We start from the raw sequence: 14,432 nt of genomic DNA on the forward strand, positions 1-14,432 counted from the left end.
GTTCCCAAATTGCCTCAAATACACATTGACGGACACAATTATTTATAGTAGATGGGATGTTAGAGTATTTTATGGTGGGACTGTGCACATTCTTATGGTGGTATCAGCCAATCAGGGTTGTGACATTATTTCCCTGCCTGACTGGCTTAAACAAGAAAAAAAAACTTGCTGGAAAAATTCACCTGGATGCAGGTCGCATACTTTTGAGGCTGGATATGCCAGCCGAGCAACTGTCATTGAGATTAATGGGAATTCTCCAGGTATTATAGACCTCCATGGTCTTAACCAAGGATTTTGGCAGAGGAAGTTGGTCTTGGATTAGTGACAAAAAGACAAATACTGAGGTCTTAAAATGTATGGAATAGAGCAATCAAATCATTAAGAAGAGGATTTTTTGGATGAGCCTAACCTCAGTTCAGCTTGAACGAGCACATATTTAGCATATCACATCAGCTTTATTCCTGAATTACTTAGTCAGAGAGTTATAATTGTGTGTGTGTGTGGGTTATAAATTGGAAAGCCCTGTTAACCAGTGTGGCCCACAATGGAATGGCTTGTGGTGCATTGGCCACTTGTATGTTTTCCAGCGGTGCTGCGACCAGGCCTGGTATTTCCAGCACTTTTGTCCAGGCGAAAGCGATTGTGGTTGCCGAGACGGGGCTTTTCAGAATGAACACACACACGCGTGCTAAAACATGTGCACATGAGCAGCACTCACATTTGGCCAGACAGAGGTTTTTAGTGCAAACATATAACAGTTAACTCTGAAACCGCTAGCTAGAGTTCATGTGAGGTTTGCACACAGATGTGGACTTTATTTAGAAGGAGCCAAACAATTTCAAACTGCCCATTCAAAACACAAGGCTACTCTACAGTATCACAACTGTGACCTTACTACATGAGCTTTTATAGTCTGAAAATAACCAAAGGAAAGCCCAGAATTGTTGTAAAATAGCCTGTTTAACTTTATTGTTCTTATGTTGAAACGCATTTAAAACTGGTGTTAAAAACTACTACTTATCCTTAACCTTTAAGGAGTTGGGCTAGTATGTGTGTTTTAGTTGATCCCCTTTTTGGGTTTTATCTTGTGTTATGTTTTACGGCACTGTATGTAGTTGTATATTGATTGTACAGCCCTTTGGTCTGCATGTGCACTTGTAAATTGCTTTATAAATAAAATGAATGAATGAATAAATGTTTAACAAAAAATTATTGTGTTTTACAATTTTACATTGTAGCTCAAATGTAAATTCCATTACACAGTACCAGAACTTCTCTATTTTAATCAGTAGCGTACCCTTACTTAATTTTGCATGAGTGGTGCGCAAATCACCATAGGCGCGTTCATCAGTGCGCTCCAAAACTGTTAAGACTTGCACAAGCCCTTCCTGTGCGACGCTGATGATAAAATGTGCAACCCATTTGAATTTTATTGAGAATGTAGTAAAATAGAGTCGAACAATCTAAAATCTAATCTACAACAGCCACTAAAATGACTGCAAGCTTTTTAAATTCATGATAACCACATTTAATATAATGTATCATATATCTATTGTATTTAATGTGGTACATTTTGAATAGTTGTAGAATTTATAATAGATAGTCTGTTAAAGTCCTCATGAAATCAATCTTATTTACCTTTTTGCACACATTACAGGTCTTGGGGTAAAGAATTAATCTGTGCAAGTTAATACACAGAAAAATAATACTTTGCCGTGGTAATCTTTAATCAAAATCTGAAAAGTTACTTCGGTCTGTAATGCCGTTCCCTTTCCGATGATGGCAGGTTGACGGCTTGGGTTTGAATATCCTTAACCACCCCCCTCCAACTGTTAGTCTGCTATGAGCGAGAGATGGAGAGGAGGAGTGCTGAAGTAAAACCCTGCCCTCTATTCAATATTCCGTTTCGCTTGTAAATATGTCACAGCACTGAAATAAAATCTGTTGCATCTTCCAATTCACTGGGACTTTAAAGGTAGGGTAGGTAAGATTTGGATAAAAAACTTTTTTCCCAAATTTGTTTAAACTTTCTTTATATATCAATACATAATTAAAATGTAAGTACTCTGAAAAAGAAAGTATAAAAATTGAGTGTCTGTAGACCTCTCACGACTGTTTTAAAGACAGCTCATTATTTCCATTCACTCCACCTTCTCCCTTCTGGGCTCTTTCCAAAGCCACGCCCCCAAAACACATGAACGGAAATGGTTCGCTAAGTGTATAACATTGTAACTTTATGCTAAGTAATGTTATGTTAGCTATATTAGGCAGCTACGTGTGCTAGTGAGACATGCTTCATGAAAACATAAACCAAAAAAATGTATAATCAAAATGAAAGATTACCTGTCAAGCAGAAATACAGCCTCTTGAACTCAAATCAAACGGGTGCGCCAGGGTTGCCAGGTTTTCACAACAAAATCCGCCCAATTGCTACTCAAAACTAGCCCAAAACATGCCCAATCGTGTTTCTCCGGTAAAAATCGCGTTTGGGGGGTAAAATATGTGTCTTTTTGGTAGGGCTGTCTGCTAAAATTCGCAAATCCCGGGGAAAAATATCACATAATTGGGGTCGCTTCAACCCGCGGACATGAAAAACAGCCCGCGGCAACAGTGTTTGAAGTAGCCCGACTTGGCAACACTGGGGTGCGCGCATGTGGGCAGATCCTGGAGCAAAAGCGGTGGTAGCCATGGTAGCGAGAGAGAGTGACAGTCGCCCAAGCCAATCACTTGTTTCGGCCCGAACGAAAATAATGAGTGGTGTTTATTGCAGATTAAAAAGTCTAGAGTCACTCGATTTTTATACTCTCTTTTTCAGAGTACTTAAATTTGAATTATGTATTGACATATAAAGAAAGTTTAAACAAATTTGGACAAAAGTGTTTTAGATCATTCTTACCTACCCTACCTTTAAGGGAATAGATTTTTCACTAAAGATTTATTCTACAACTGTGGCATGTTGTAGCTTTAGTTTCTAACGGTATTTCTATTTTTCATAACAAATGCTATAGATAAAGAAAAAAGTTAACATTGGCCTAAGCATGGTAATACGGAACAATCAATGGTTGTAATTAAATCCTTATTGTAACTAATGCAATAGTTAAACAATTACAAGAACTGTTACTTTTAAGGCCAAGTACCAGTTAGAAAGAGTTTTAAAATATGGACCATCTTGAATTATTGACTAAACAATTGGTTATGTTATCAACCAATTTGCATTTGGACCAGTTTGGACCATTTTGCAAAAACAAACAGATAAATAAACCTCACAAGGAAGCATATGCCCCGGGATTCTTTTAATTGGTCACAGTTCTACCCCCAATGTTCAAACCAAAACTACGCCATTGCAACTGAGGGAGACAACTAATAACCCCGCCCCCACAACAAACCTCGCCCTCTTTGGTGAGTACCGGCACTTTATTTTTTCCACTTCATGCAGTGTCCAATTCAGTAAAAACTCTAATAATTAAAAAAAACATAACATAACATTGTAGTCAGTACTTTTAAATAATGATATTATATATATATATATATATATATATATATATATATATATATATATATATATATATATATATATATATATATATATATATATATATATATATATATATATATATATATATATATATATATATATATATATTAAAAAAAAAAATATATATATATATATATATATATATATATATTAAAATATGTTTCATTAAACGTTACTGAACTAATTAAACAAACAAAGTTACACAAAATATTATTGAATGTTTTTGTGTTTTATGTAAAATTTTAGTAAAATAGTTCATTAAACACTGACAAAAACAAGACTGCGTCACATACTTTAAATTATTTTACATATTTTAAAACACCAACCATATTAAACGTAAAAGTACATTTTACTAAATCTTTACTAAAAATTTGATCAACAAATTAAACATTGACACACTCGGGCTCGGGCATTAATAACAGAGCGGTGCGGAGCAAAGTGAGTGAGTGTTTCAACTTTTCAATTAATTCCTATGAAAGGATTCCTATCTTAATCATAGGCATGATCTGAAAACTCGCCAGACTGGAAACGCGTCAAGAATGACACGCTTACCTCAGCTCTGCTCAGCTCTTCACTCTCGTGATGAATGAAATCTGACTCCTGCTGCATCTGTGCCTGACTTTCGTTCGGCTCACTCACACTTTATTGAAAAGACACGTTCAGTTTTTAATTGTAGTGTGTATTCTCTAACTGAACGAAATTATTGTATTACTATGAAAAACAAAACGACAGTGGGGGCGGTTTCATGGTGGGCAAGTGATAACCAGTAGCCGTGGCTTTGGGAGTGGCCTCGTTGGGCAAGTGCATTCTGGGAGTTGTTGTCTTTCATCCACATGAGACAAAAATACATTTTCTGTCTTTTCTCAGTCTAGAAGGCACCAAATTCAAAAATAATTTCACATTTCTACTACATAAATGACCCAGTTTAAATCTCCCCAGCGCTGAAGTACCCCTTTCAAATTATGACACAAATAACTGCAATTAACTTCAAACTGTCATGTATTTTTAAAACAATAATCATGACATAAAATGCATTTTTACATATATTATTTTTGTCACTTTTACTGAAAGGAAAGTGGAGAGATAACAGGAAACTACAGGTCGAGCAGAGGGGAAAGGGACATGACACAAGCTAGATGGAAATCACATAAGTGCTTCAGTGCGTCTTCGAGCATCTGAACGAACTGCCAGGCCACATGTCTGGCATATACTTCTAAAACACTAGAACTACAGACACTACTGTGTTCCTTACAGTAAATATATAAGGCTCTAGATCTACTCACCATAACCACCAAATTTTCAGTGGTGGCCCCTAGAGCTTCTAGCGACTCGGGTTCATCAGTCGGCCTCTTATAGTGGAAGGCTGTTCCTGCGATGTCAAATTTGCGGGGCCAGTCGATGGTCCAGGCTCCGTTGATGTAATAGTCATCCCCCTCCGATTTCAAAGCTGTGACAAGTGAGAGCACCAGTTAATAACCCGACACGAGTGAGATGCTGCCAAGCTGAGAGGGTGATGTCATCGCTGTCATTCGTCAACATGACGAGCATCATCTTACAGAGTAGCTCAGGCTTCCTGATGTCATGGGTAATTTTCACTCGCGCTTTCAGACGCAGTGCAGCTTGCAGATCTAACTTACTAAGTTCAGGTGAAAGTCAGCTTTCCTCACAAATGCCATAACCGCTCAGTTGTCAAAACAAAGATCTCATCTCAAAGCATAATTGTAGAAAAACATCTTGATTGAGATGGGGCCAAATTGTAGAAAAACAAGGTGTGTTTTACTCACTCCAGCTCTTTTGCACCATTTATTTTTCCTAAAGGTACACCAAGTATTTTTTTTTTTAAATATTTAAACAAAGAAATTAACAGAACCTTTGATAAATCTTTAAACGGATAACACTCACATTGAAGATAAATTCTACATGGGGCAAGTCGCTCCATCATGGTGTACAAAATTTTTGCCAAATATTATCTTGGTAATAATATTTGGTTAAAATAGCCAGAAATAGCACACTGTCAATTGTGAATTACTTGAAACTAGTGCTGTCGCGATTAATCGCATCTAAAATAAAAGTTTGTGTTTACTTAATATACACTGATCAGGCATAACATTATGACATGAGGTGAAGTGAACAACACTGATTCTCTCTTCATCACGGCACCTGTTAGTGGGTGGGATATATCAGGCAGCAAGTGAACATTTTGTCAAAGTTGATGAAGGAAAAATAGGCAAGCGTAAGGATTTGAGCGAGTTTGACAAGAGCCAAATTGTGATGACTAGACGACCGGGTCATAGCATCAACGAGTTTGAGGTGTTGACTTGGCCTCCAATTTCCCCAGATCTCAATCCAATCGCGCATCTGTGGGATGTGCTGAACAAACAAGTCTGATTCATGGAGGCCCCACCTCGCAACTTACAGGACTTAAAGGATCTGCTGCTAACATCTTGCTGCCAAATACCTCAGCACACCTTCAGCTGTCAAGTGCCTCCACGGGTCAGGGCTATTTTGGCAGCAAAAGGGGGACCAACACAATATTAGGTCATAATGTTATGCCTGGTCGTGTATGTGCTAATACTATGTATAATTATTATGTATATTTGAATACACGCACATACATGTATATATTTAAGAAATATTTGCATGTATATACTGTATATATATTTATATCATTTATATTATATTGTATATAAATATAAAAAAAATTCTTAAATATATACATGCATGTGAGAGTATTTATATATACATAATAATTATACAAAGTACACACACACACATATTATGTAAACACAAACTTTTATTTTGGATGCGATTAATTGCGATTGTTTGACAGCACTACTTGAAACAAAACTGAAAATTATAACTTTCTTTATTTTTCCATGGCAGAATAAAGGAAAACATTTGCAGAATGTTTAAACTGCTCTTTTCAGTCTAAAATCCAAGTCAAACGTTTTTTAATTGTGTCAGAATGTTTTGCGACCGCTGATCGATGATACCAAATGCTAATTGGTTCTCATAACTGAAAGTGACATGGCAAGTTTTAATTCAATAATAATTTGTTACATTTATATTTATATAGCGCTTTTCTAGGCACTCAAAGCGAAGGGGTATGCATTAATTTTATAGGAAAGAGCTGCATACAAATTCTTCAAAACATCTCCTATTGCGTTCAACGGAAGAATGAAAGTCATATGGGTTTGGAAGGACACAAGGGCGAGTTTTATGCCCTCAAACTGTCAGTTATATAATAAGTTGGGTAAAACCAACCAGAGAGATAAGACAGTTGTTTCAGGTACAATTCATAGTTTTCACATGACGTCACAAGCTTATAGGAACGCCCACCTGGAGGGCAAAACAAGGCTTTCCTCCATTGCCCGCCAGTTATTTTTACCAGGTTTGTAGTCAGTATTAATGATATTAAAATACCAACCTTATTAAAAGACCAACCTTATTGATGATGCATACTTTGTACAGGAAAGCAGATGAACACAAAATATTGGTGCAACACAATGTTTCTCGTTAAGCGTTTTTTTCCATCGAAACCCATTATACAACCCCAAATCAGAAAAAGTTGGGACAGTATGGGAAACGCAAATAAAAAAAAAAGAAGTGATTTCTACATTTACTTTGACTTGTATTTCATTGCAGACAATATGAACACAAAATATTTCATGTTTTGTCTGGTCAACTTCATGCATTATAAATATGCATTCTTTCCTGGCATTCAGACCTGCAACACATTTCAAAAAAAGTTGGGACAGGAGCAATTTAGGGCTAGTAATGAGGTAAAATGGTTAAATAATGATGTGATTTGAAACAGGTGATGTAAACAGGTGACTGTAATTATGATTTGGTACAAAAGCAGCATCCAAGAAAGGTCTAATCCTTTAGGAGCAAAGATGGGCCGAGGATCGCCAGTTTGCCAACAAATACGTGAGAAAATTATTGAAATGTTTAAAAACAATGTTCCTCAAAGAAAGATAGGAAATGATTTGGATATTTCACATTCAACAGTGCATAACATAATTAAAAGATTCAAGGAATCTGGAGGAATTTCAGTGCGTAAAGGAAAAGGGCACAAGCCTAAGCTGAACAACCGTGATCTCCGATCCCTCAGGCGGCACTGCATCAAGAATCGTCATTCATCTATAAGCGATATCACCACAATGGGCTCAGGACTACTTTGGCAAACCTTTGTCAAGTACCACAATACGTAGTTACATCCACAAATGCCAGTTAAAACTGTACTGTGCCAAAAGGAAGCCCTATGTTAACAGTGTCCAGAAGCGCCGTCGACTTCTCTGGGCTCGGAGGCATCTGGGATGGACCATCACACAGTGGAAACGTGTATTGTGGTCAGATGAATCAGTATTTGAGGTATTTTTTGGGAGGAATGGACGCCGTGTGCTCCGGACCAAAGAAGAGAAGGATCATCCAGACTGTTACCAGCAACAAGTCCAAAAGCCAGGGTCTGTCATGGTATGGGGTTGTGTCAGTGCCCTTGGCAAAGGTAATTTGCACTTCTGTGAAGGCACCATTAATGCTGAAAAGTACATAGAGATTTTGGAGCATAATATGCTGCCTTCAAGAAGACATCTTTTGTTAGGGAAGTCCATGCATATTTCAACAAGACAATGCAAAACCACATTCTGCACACATTACAAAGTCCTGGCTGCGGAGGAAGAGGGTACGGGTACTTGACTGGCCTGCCTGCAGTCCCGACCTGTCTCCAATAGAGAATGTGTGACGCATTTTGAAGCGCAAAATGCGACAACGAAGACCCCGTACTGTTGCCCACCTTAAGACTTGTTTGCAGGAAGAATGGGACAAAATTACACCTGAAACACTTCATCACTTGGTGTCTTCAGTCCCTAAACGTCTTTTAAGTGTTGTGAAAAGGAATGGCAACATAAAGTAGTAAATGCTTTACTGTCCCAACTTTTTTTTAAATGTGTTGCAGGTCTGAATGACAGGAAAGGATGCATATTTACAAATGACATGAAGTTGACCAGACAAAACATGAAATATTTTTTGTTCATATTGTCTGCAATGAAATACAAGTCAAAGTAAATGTAGAAATCACTTTTTTTTTTCTTTTTTTTTGCGTTTTCCATACTGTCCCAACTTTTTCTGATTTGGGGTTGTAAACAAAACGTGTTGTGTTCATATTCTTGGCTCATCTGCTTGCCTGTATAGGCTTAGGCTACATCATAAAAAACAGTGTAAACTGAATTTGATCTTTTAATAATCACTGTTTTAGTACATAACGGCACTTTAAGGGTGGGTTGCACAAATAAGGATTCTTTAGCATCAGTTCACCCTCTGCCTGTGCTGCTTGATCAGCTCTATAATTAACGATTTTACTGCGTAATTAATCTGTTTAAAATTAAGTGGTGCAACAACGCGATTTAAAATAAAACCCATATCAACAAATCCTAGATTAGTGTTAAACTTTGCTTAACTGATTCCTTATTGGTGCAACCCACCCTAAAGTGTTTTTCACGTTAAATGTTTTATAACGTCCCGTTGTTTTTAGTGATTGAAATACTGCAGCAGGCAGTGGCCAAAACGTGCATCTTGTTCACATATTTTTGTTTTAAGATAGAAATTTGACAGACTTGTGCTGCAGTTCTATGGCGATTTTGCCCTCCAAACAGTCACGTGACTGAAAACTATGAATTAGAATTAAATGATTGATGTTAAACATCAATTAACCAATGCTTTCATTATTAGCCAAATATTTGTAAGACATTAAGGGTCTCAAGGCCATTTTAAAAGATCCTCACTTTAAACAGGGCCATGTGTTTATATTGCACAAACATGGCATGTGACAAAATGTGTTTTACAATTTCCTTAAATGTGTTGCTAACGTCAGCCACCTCTGTGCCAGAACATCAGACAACTTATCTTCCTTTCAAACGGCGAGAAAACCCTCTCTATGTCAAAATGATAGACAACAAAACTCAACAAGCTGCCATACACACTAGCTATATTTATGTTTGCACTCAAAACAGTTTAATTGGAGCCGCTTGTTTGGTTGTTTTAATTAGTTACATGGCTGGGAACCATGATGGTTTTACTCAGCTTGCGGTTGGGAAAAGACAAAAGGCCCATCTTAAGACAATGAACATGAAAGTGAGGATGGCTGTCAGATTGATCCAGATTTACACCCACAACAAAGCCTAACTCAAACCACTTCACCACTATTGTGCCCACTAGAGCTACACGATTCGGGATAAATTGAGAATCACGATTTTTTTTGTTTCAAACAGAGATCACGATTCTGAACAAAATAGAATAAAGATTCTGACAAAATGTTAATAGATGAAGTCTATTGTTTAATTAATGTTTAATTAATTTGAATGAATTATTTACAACCCCAAATCAGAAAAAGTTGGGACAGTATGGAAAACGCAAATAAAAAAAAAGAAGTGATTTCTAAATTTACTTTGACTTGTATTTCATTGCAGACAATATGAACACAAAATATTTCATGTTTTGTCTGGTCAACTTCATGTCATTTGTAAATATGCATCCTTTCCTGTCATTCAGACCTGCAACACATTTCAAAAAAAGTTGGGACAGGAGCAATTTAGGGCTAGTAATGAGGTAAAATGGTTAAATAATGATGTGATTTGAAGCAGGTGATGTCAACAGGTGATTGTAATAATGATTTGGTACAAAAGCAGCATCCAAGAAAGGTCTAATCCTTTAGGAGCAAAGATGGGCAGAGGATCGCCAGTTTGCCAACAAATATGTGAGAAAATTATTGAAATGTTTAAAAACAATGTTCCTCAAAGAAAGATAGGAAGAGATTTGGATATTTCACATTCAACAGTGCATAACATAATTAAAAGATTCAAGTAATCTGGAGGAATTTCAGTGCGTAAAGGACAAGGGGCGCAAGCCTAAGCTGAACAACCGTGATCTCCGATCCCTCAGGCGGCACTGCATCAAGAATCGTCATTCATCTATAAGCGATATCACCACATGGGCTCAGGACTACTTTGGCAAACCTTTGTCAAGTACCACAATACGTAGTTACATCCACAAATGCCAGTTAAAACTACTGTGCCAAAAGGATGCCCTATGTTAACAGTGTCCAGAAGCGCCGTCAACTTCTCTGGGCTCTGAGGCATCTGGGATGGACCATCACACAGTGGAAACGTGTACTGTGGTCAGATGAATCAGTATTTCAGGTATTTTTTGGGAGGAATGGACGCCGTGTGCTCCGGACCAAAGAAGAAAAGGATCATCCAGACTGTTACCAGCAACAAGTCCAAAAGCCAGGGTCTGTCATGGTATGGGGTTGTGTCAGTGCCCTTGGCAAAGGTAATTTGCACTTCTGTGAAGGCACCATTAATGCTGAAAAGTACATAGAGATTTTGGAGCATAATATGCTGCCTTCAAGAAGACATCTTTTCCAGGGACGTCCATGCATATTTCAACAAGACAATGCAAAACCACATTCTGCACACATTACAAAGTCCTGGCTGCGGAGGAAGAGGGTACGGGTACTTGACTGGCCTGCCTACAGTCCCGACCTGTCTCCAATAGAGAATGTGTGGCGCATTTTGAAGTGCAAAATGCGACAACGAAGACCCCGTAATGTTGCCCAACTTAAGACTTGTTTGCAGGAAGAATGGGACAAAATTACACCTGAAACACTTCATCACTTGGTGTCTTCAGTCCCTAAACGTCTTTTAAGTGTTGTGAAAAGGAATGGCAACATTACAAAGTGGTAAATGCTTTACTGTCCCAACTTTTTTTGAAATGTGTTGCAGGTCTGAATGACAGGAAAGGATGCATATTTACAAATGACATGAAGTTGACCAGACAAAACATGAAATATTTTTTGTTCATATTGTCTGCAATGAAATACAAGTCAAAGTAAATGTAGAAATCACTTCTTCTTTTTTTTTGCGTTTTCCATACTGTCCCAACTTTTTCTGATTTGGGGTTGTAAAAAAAATAATTTCAATGAATGATTCAATGACTCACTCATAAATACTTCACTTGTTTGAATCAGCATTTTTAAAACGAATCTCTTGAATGAAGGATTCAATGATAAATACATTTTTAACAGGCACTTGTCGCCACCCACTGGTGTAATGATTTAATTGATACAATCTTTATTTGAAGCACCAAGTTACTTTCAAATGGTGATTTACTCTATTTTGATTGCTACTGTAGACATACAGTGGGGAGAACATACACTGCCGATTTTGCAGGTTTTCCTACTTACAAAATCCACAAAAATCTAAAATCCGGAAAATCACATTGTATGATTTTTAAATAATTAATTTGCATTTTATTGCATGACTTAAGTATTTGATCTTGCGCACGCAAGGTCCCCTGCTCAAGCCAGCGCATGTCCAGGCCCGTCTGAAGTTTGCCAATGACCATCTGCATGATCCAGAGGAGGAATGGGAGAAGTTAATGTGGTCTGATGAGACAAAAATAGAGCTTTTTGGTCTAAACTCCACTCGCCGGGTTTGGAGGAAGAGGAAGGATGAGTACAACCCCAAGAACACCATCCCAACCGTGAAGCATGGAGGTGGAAACATTCTTTAGGGATGCTTTTCTGCCAAGGGGACAGGACGACTGCACCGTATTGAGGGGAGGATGGATGGGGCCATGTATCGCGAGATCTTGGCCAACAACCTCCTTCCCTCAGTAAGAGCATTGAAGATGGGTCGTGGCTGGGTCTTCCAGCATGACAACGACCCAAAACACACAGCCAGGGCAACTAAGGAGTGGCTCTGTAAGAAGCATCTCAAGGTCCTGGAGTGGCCTAGCCAGTCTCCAGACCTGAACCCAATAGAAAATCTTTGGAGGGAGCTGAAAGTTCGTATTGCCCAGCGACAGCCCCGAAACCTGAAGGATCTGGAGAAGGTCTGTATGGAGGAGTGGGCCAAAATCCCTGCTGCAGTGTGTGCAAGCCTGGTCAAGAACTAAAGGAAACGTATGATCTCTGTAATTGCAAACAAAGGTTTCTGTACCAAATATTAAGTTCTGCTTTTCTGATGTATCAAATACTTATGTCATGCAATAAAATGCAAATTAATTACTTAAAAATCATACCATGTGATATTCTGGATTTTTGTTTTAGATTCCGTCACTCACAGTTGAAGAGTAAAATTACAGACCTCTAAATGCTTTTTAAGTGGGCAAACCTGCAAAATCGGCAGTGTATCAAATACTTGTTCTCCCCACATGTTTATATCCGAACTAACAACTTTTTTCCCAGTACTTCTGTGATAATTTTAATATTTATTACACAAAAATAATGATACTGTGATGTTGAAAAGACTTGTGAAGCTGTTTTATACTTATAGGCTACATGAGAACTGCTCTCTCTGGGTCAGTGGCAGCGCAAACGCAGATCTTATCATTACGCGTTATCATGTAGGAAAGAGATTTCGTGTTTAGTTTTTTATTACAATTAATGATGCAGCTCTAAAGCTGGGACCGAGATAGGTTTTGCGCATGTTGCCCAGTTGGGTCCCACCTAGTGGCAAATGCAATCCTATATGAAATCCATCTGGGCAATTAACAGGGCCATTATGGAACCCGCGGACAATCCCATATGAGGCCCATTTTTCAGCCCATTTCATACCCATATGACACCCACATACAAATGTTGGCTGGGAATCATAAACAAAGCTTCAAAAAGATAAATACAAACACTCACCAATGTAGTTCTTTGACACGGCCACTTCCCTGATTTCAATATGAACCGATCCTTTAGGTATCTGGACGACCTCCATGTAACCTGCAAAATGTAAATCTTCATTATAAAAAATGTCAAAATAAAGCGAAACCTGAATTTTACTCATAGAATGGCACTATTTTACAGTTGATGGTAAATGTACATACTGTACATGTACATCTTGTTTTAGCAGCATTTTGGCATCATGGTTGCCACAAACCACAATGACATTATATTTAGGTCATTGTGGTCGCCTAATCGACTTGTCTGCCCAACATATTTTGTTTTTACATTTCTCGCAGCAGTTCTTAAATTAGCATGTTGTGCTTCATTTAGCATTAGCATACTGTAAAACTCAAAGTTTTTCCTTTGAATTCATCCACAACTACAGTGGATGTTTTTGGCAATTATATCACATCTTCTTGTTTCTTCTTGTCTTAACATTTTTGAAGATTTTTAAAGGGTTCGTTCACCAAAAAATGAAAATGATTCCATAAATATCCCAGCTTTATAATTGAAACGAATGGTACCTTGTTTTTTGAAGCCCAAAAAAGCACATCCATCCATCATAAAAGTAATCCATACAGCCCCAGGAGGTTAATAAAGGCCTTCTGAAGAGAAGTGATGTGCTTTTGTAAGAAAACTATCCATGTTTATAACTTCATAAACTACAATCACTGGCTTCCAGTAACGGCCGTACACAAGTCTAGTTCCGGCGGGAGTGACCTCTGACCCGACACCTAGGATGGCTTGAGGGTGAGTAAATTATGGGATTATTGTTTTGTTTTTTTAATTCCTAAAAAACTAAACAAAAACTAAAACATTTTGTTGTTGTTGAAAGCTCACACTTTTTTCCCTGTGTTTTCACTTTCAAGAACTTCTTCATTTTGTCCTTCTTTATACTTAATGGCTAATTCTTAGCTGTATCTTGTATATCTTTTGTGTAAACTAAACAGACCCCGAGCACACATTTGTATTTGAATAGAATCCCAGCCTGCTAAAAGAAAACCTAACTAGCTTAGCAACAGCAAATTCATTACAAGAGAAGAATCTACACCGTACCCTTCACTCCCCCTTAAAGTTTCAGATGATTTACCAGCTATACCTTAAAAGGAGAAAACAGTCCCTACTACAGAGAATACTTTTGGATGCGGCCCGACAACGCGTGCAATATTAGAAGTTTTATTG

General features: G+C 37.8%; 1 protein-coding gene across 1 annotated transcript in view; it reads right to left on the reverse strand.

Annotated features, from left to right (window-relative positions):
- The window catches only part of adamts6 (ADAM metallopeptidase with thrombospondin type 1 motif, 6), a gene marked incomplete at its 3' end in the record, with an annotated part of 104,817 nt that overhangs the window by 15,198 nt on the left and 75,187 nt on the right, over nucleotides 1-14,432 (reverse strand). Inside the window, exons 17-18 of the mRNA XM_079804511.1 lie at nucleotides 13,227-13,307; nucleotides 4,819-4,982 (exon numbers count right to left, since the gene is read on the reverse strand). Coding sequence (XP_079660637.1) covers nucleotides 4,819-4,982; nucleotides 13,227-13,307 — 245 coding nt within the window. The remainder of the gene's footprint in view (nucleotides 1-4,818; nucleotides 4,983-13,226; nucleotides 13,308-14,432) is intronic.

This window comes from Gobio gobio (assembly GCF_949357685.1).
Source record: "Gobio gobio genome assembly, chromosome: 22".
Taxonomy (NCBI): domain Eukaryota; kingdom Metazoa; phylum Chordata; class Actinopteri; order Cypriniformes; family Gobionidae; genus Gobio; species Gobio gobio.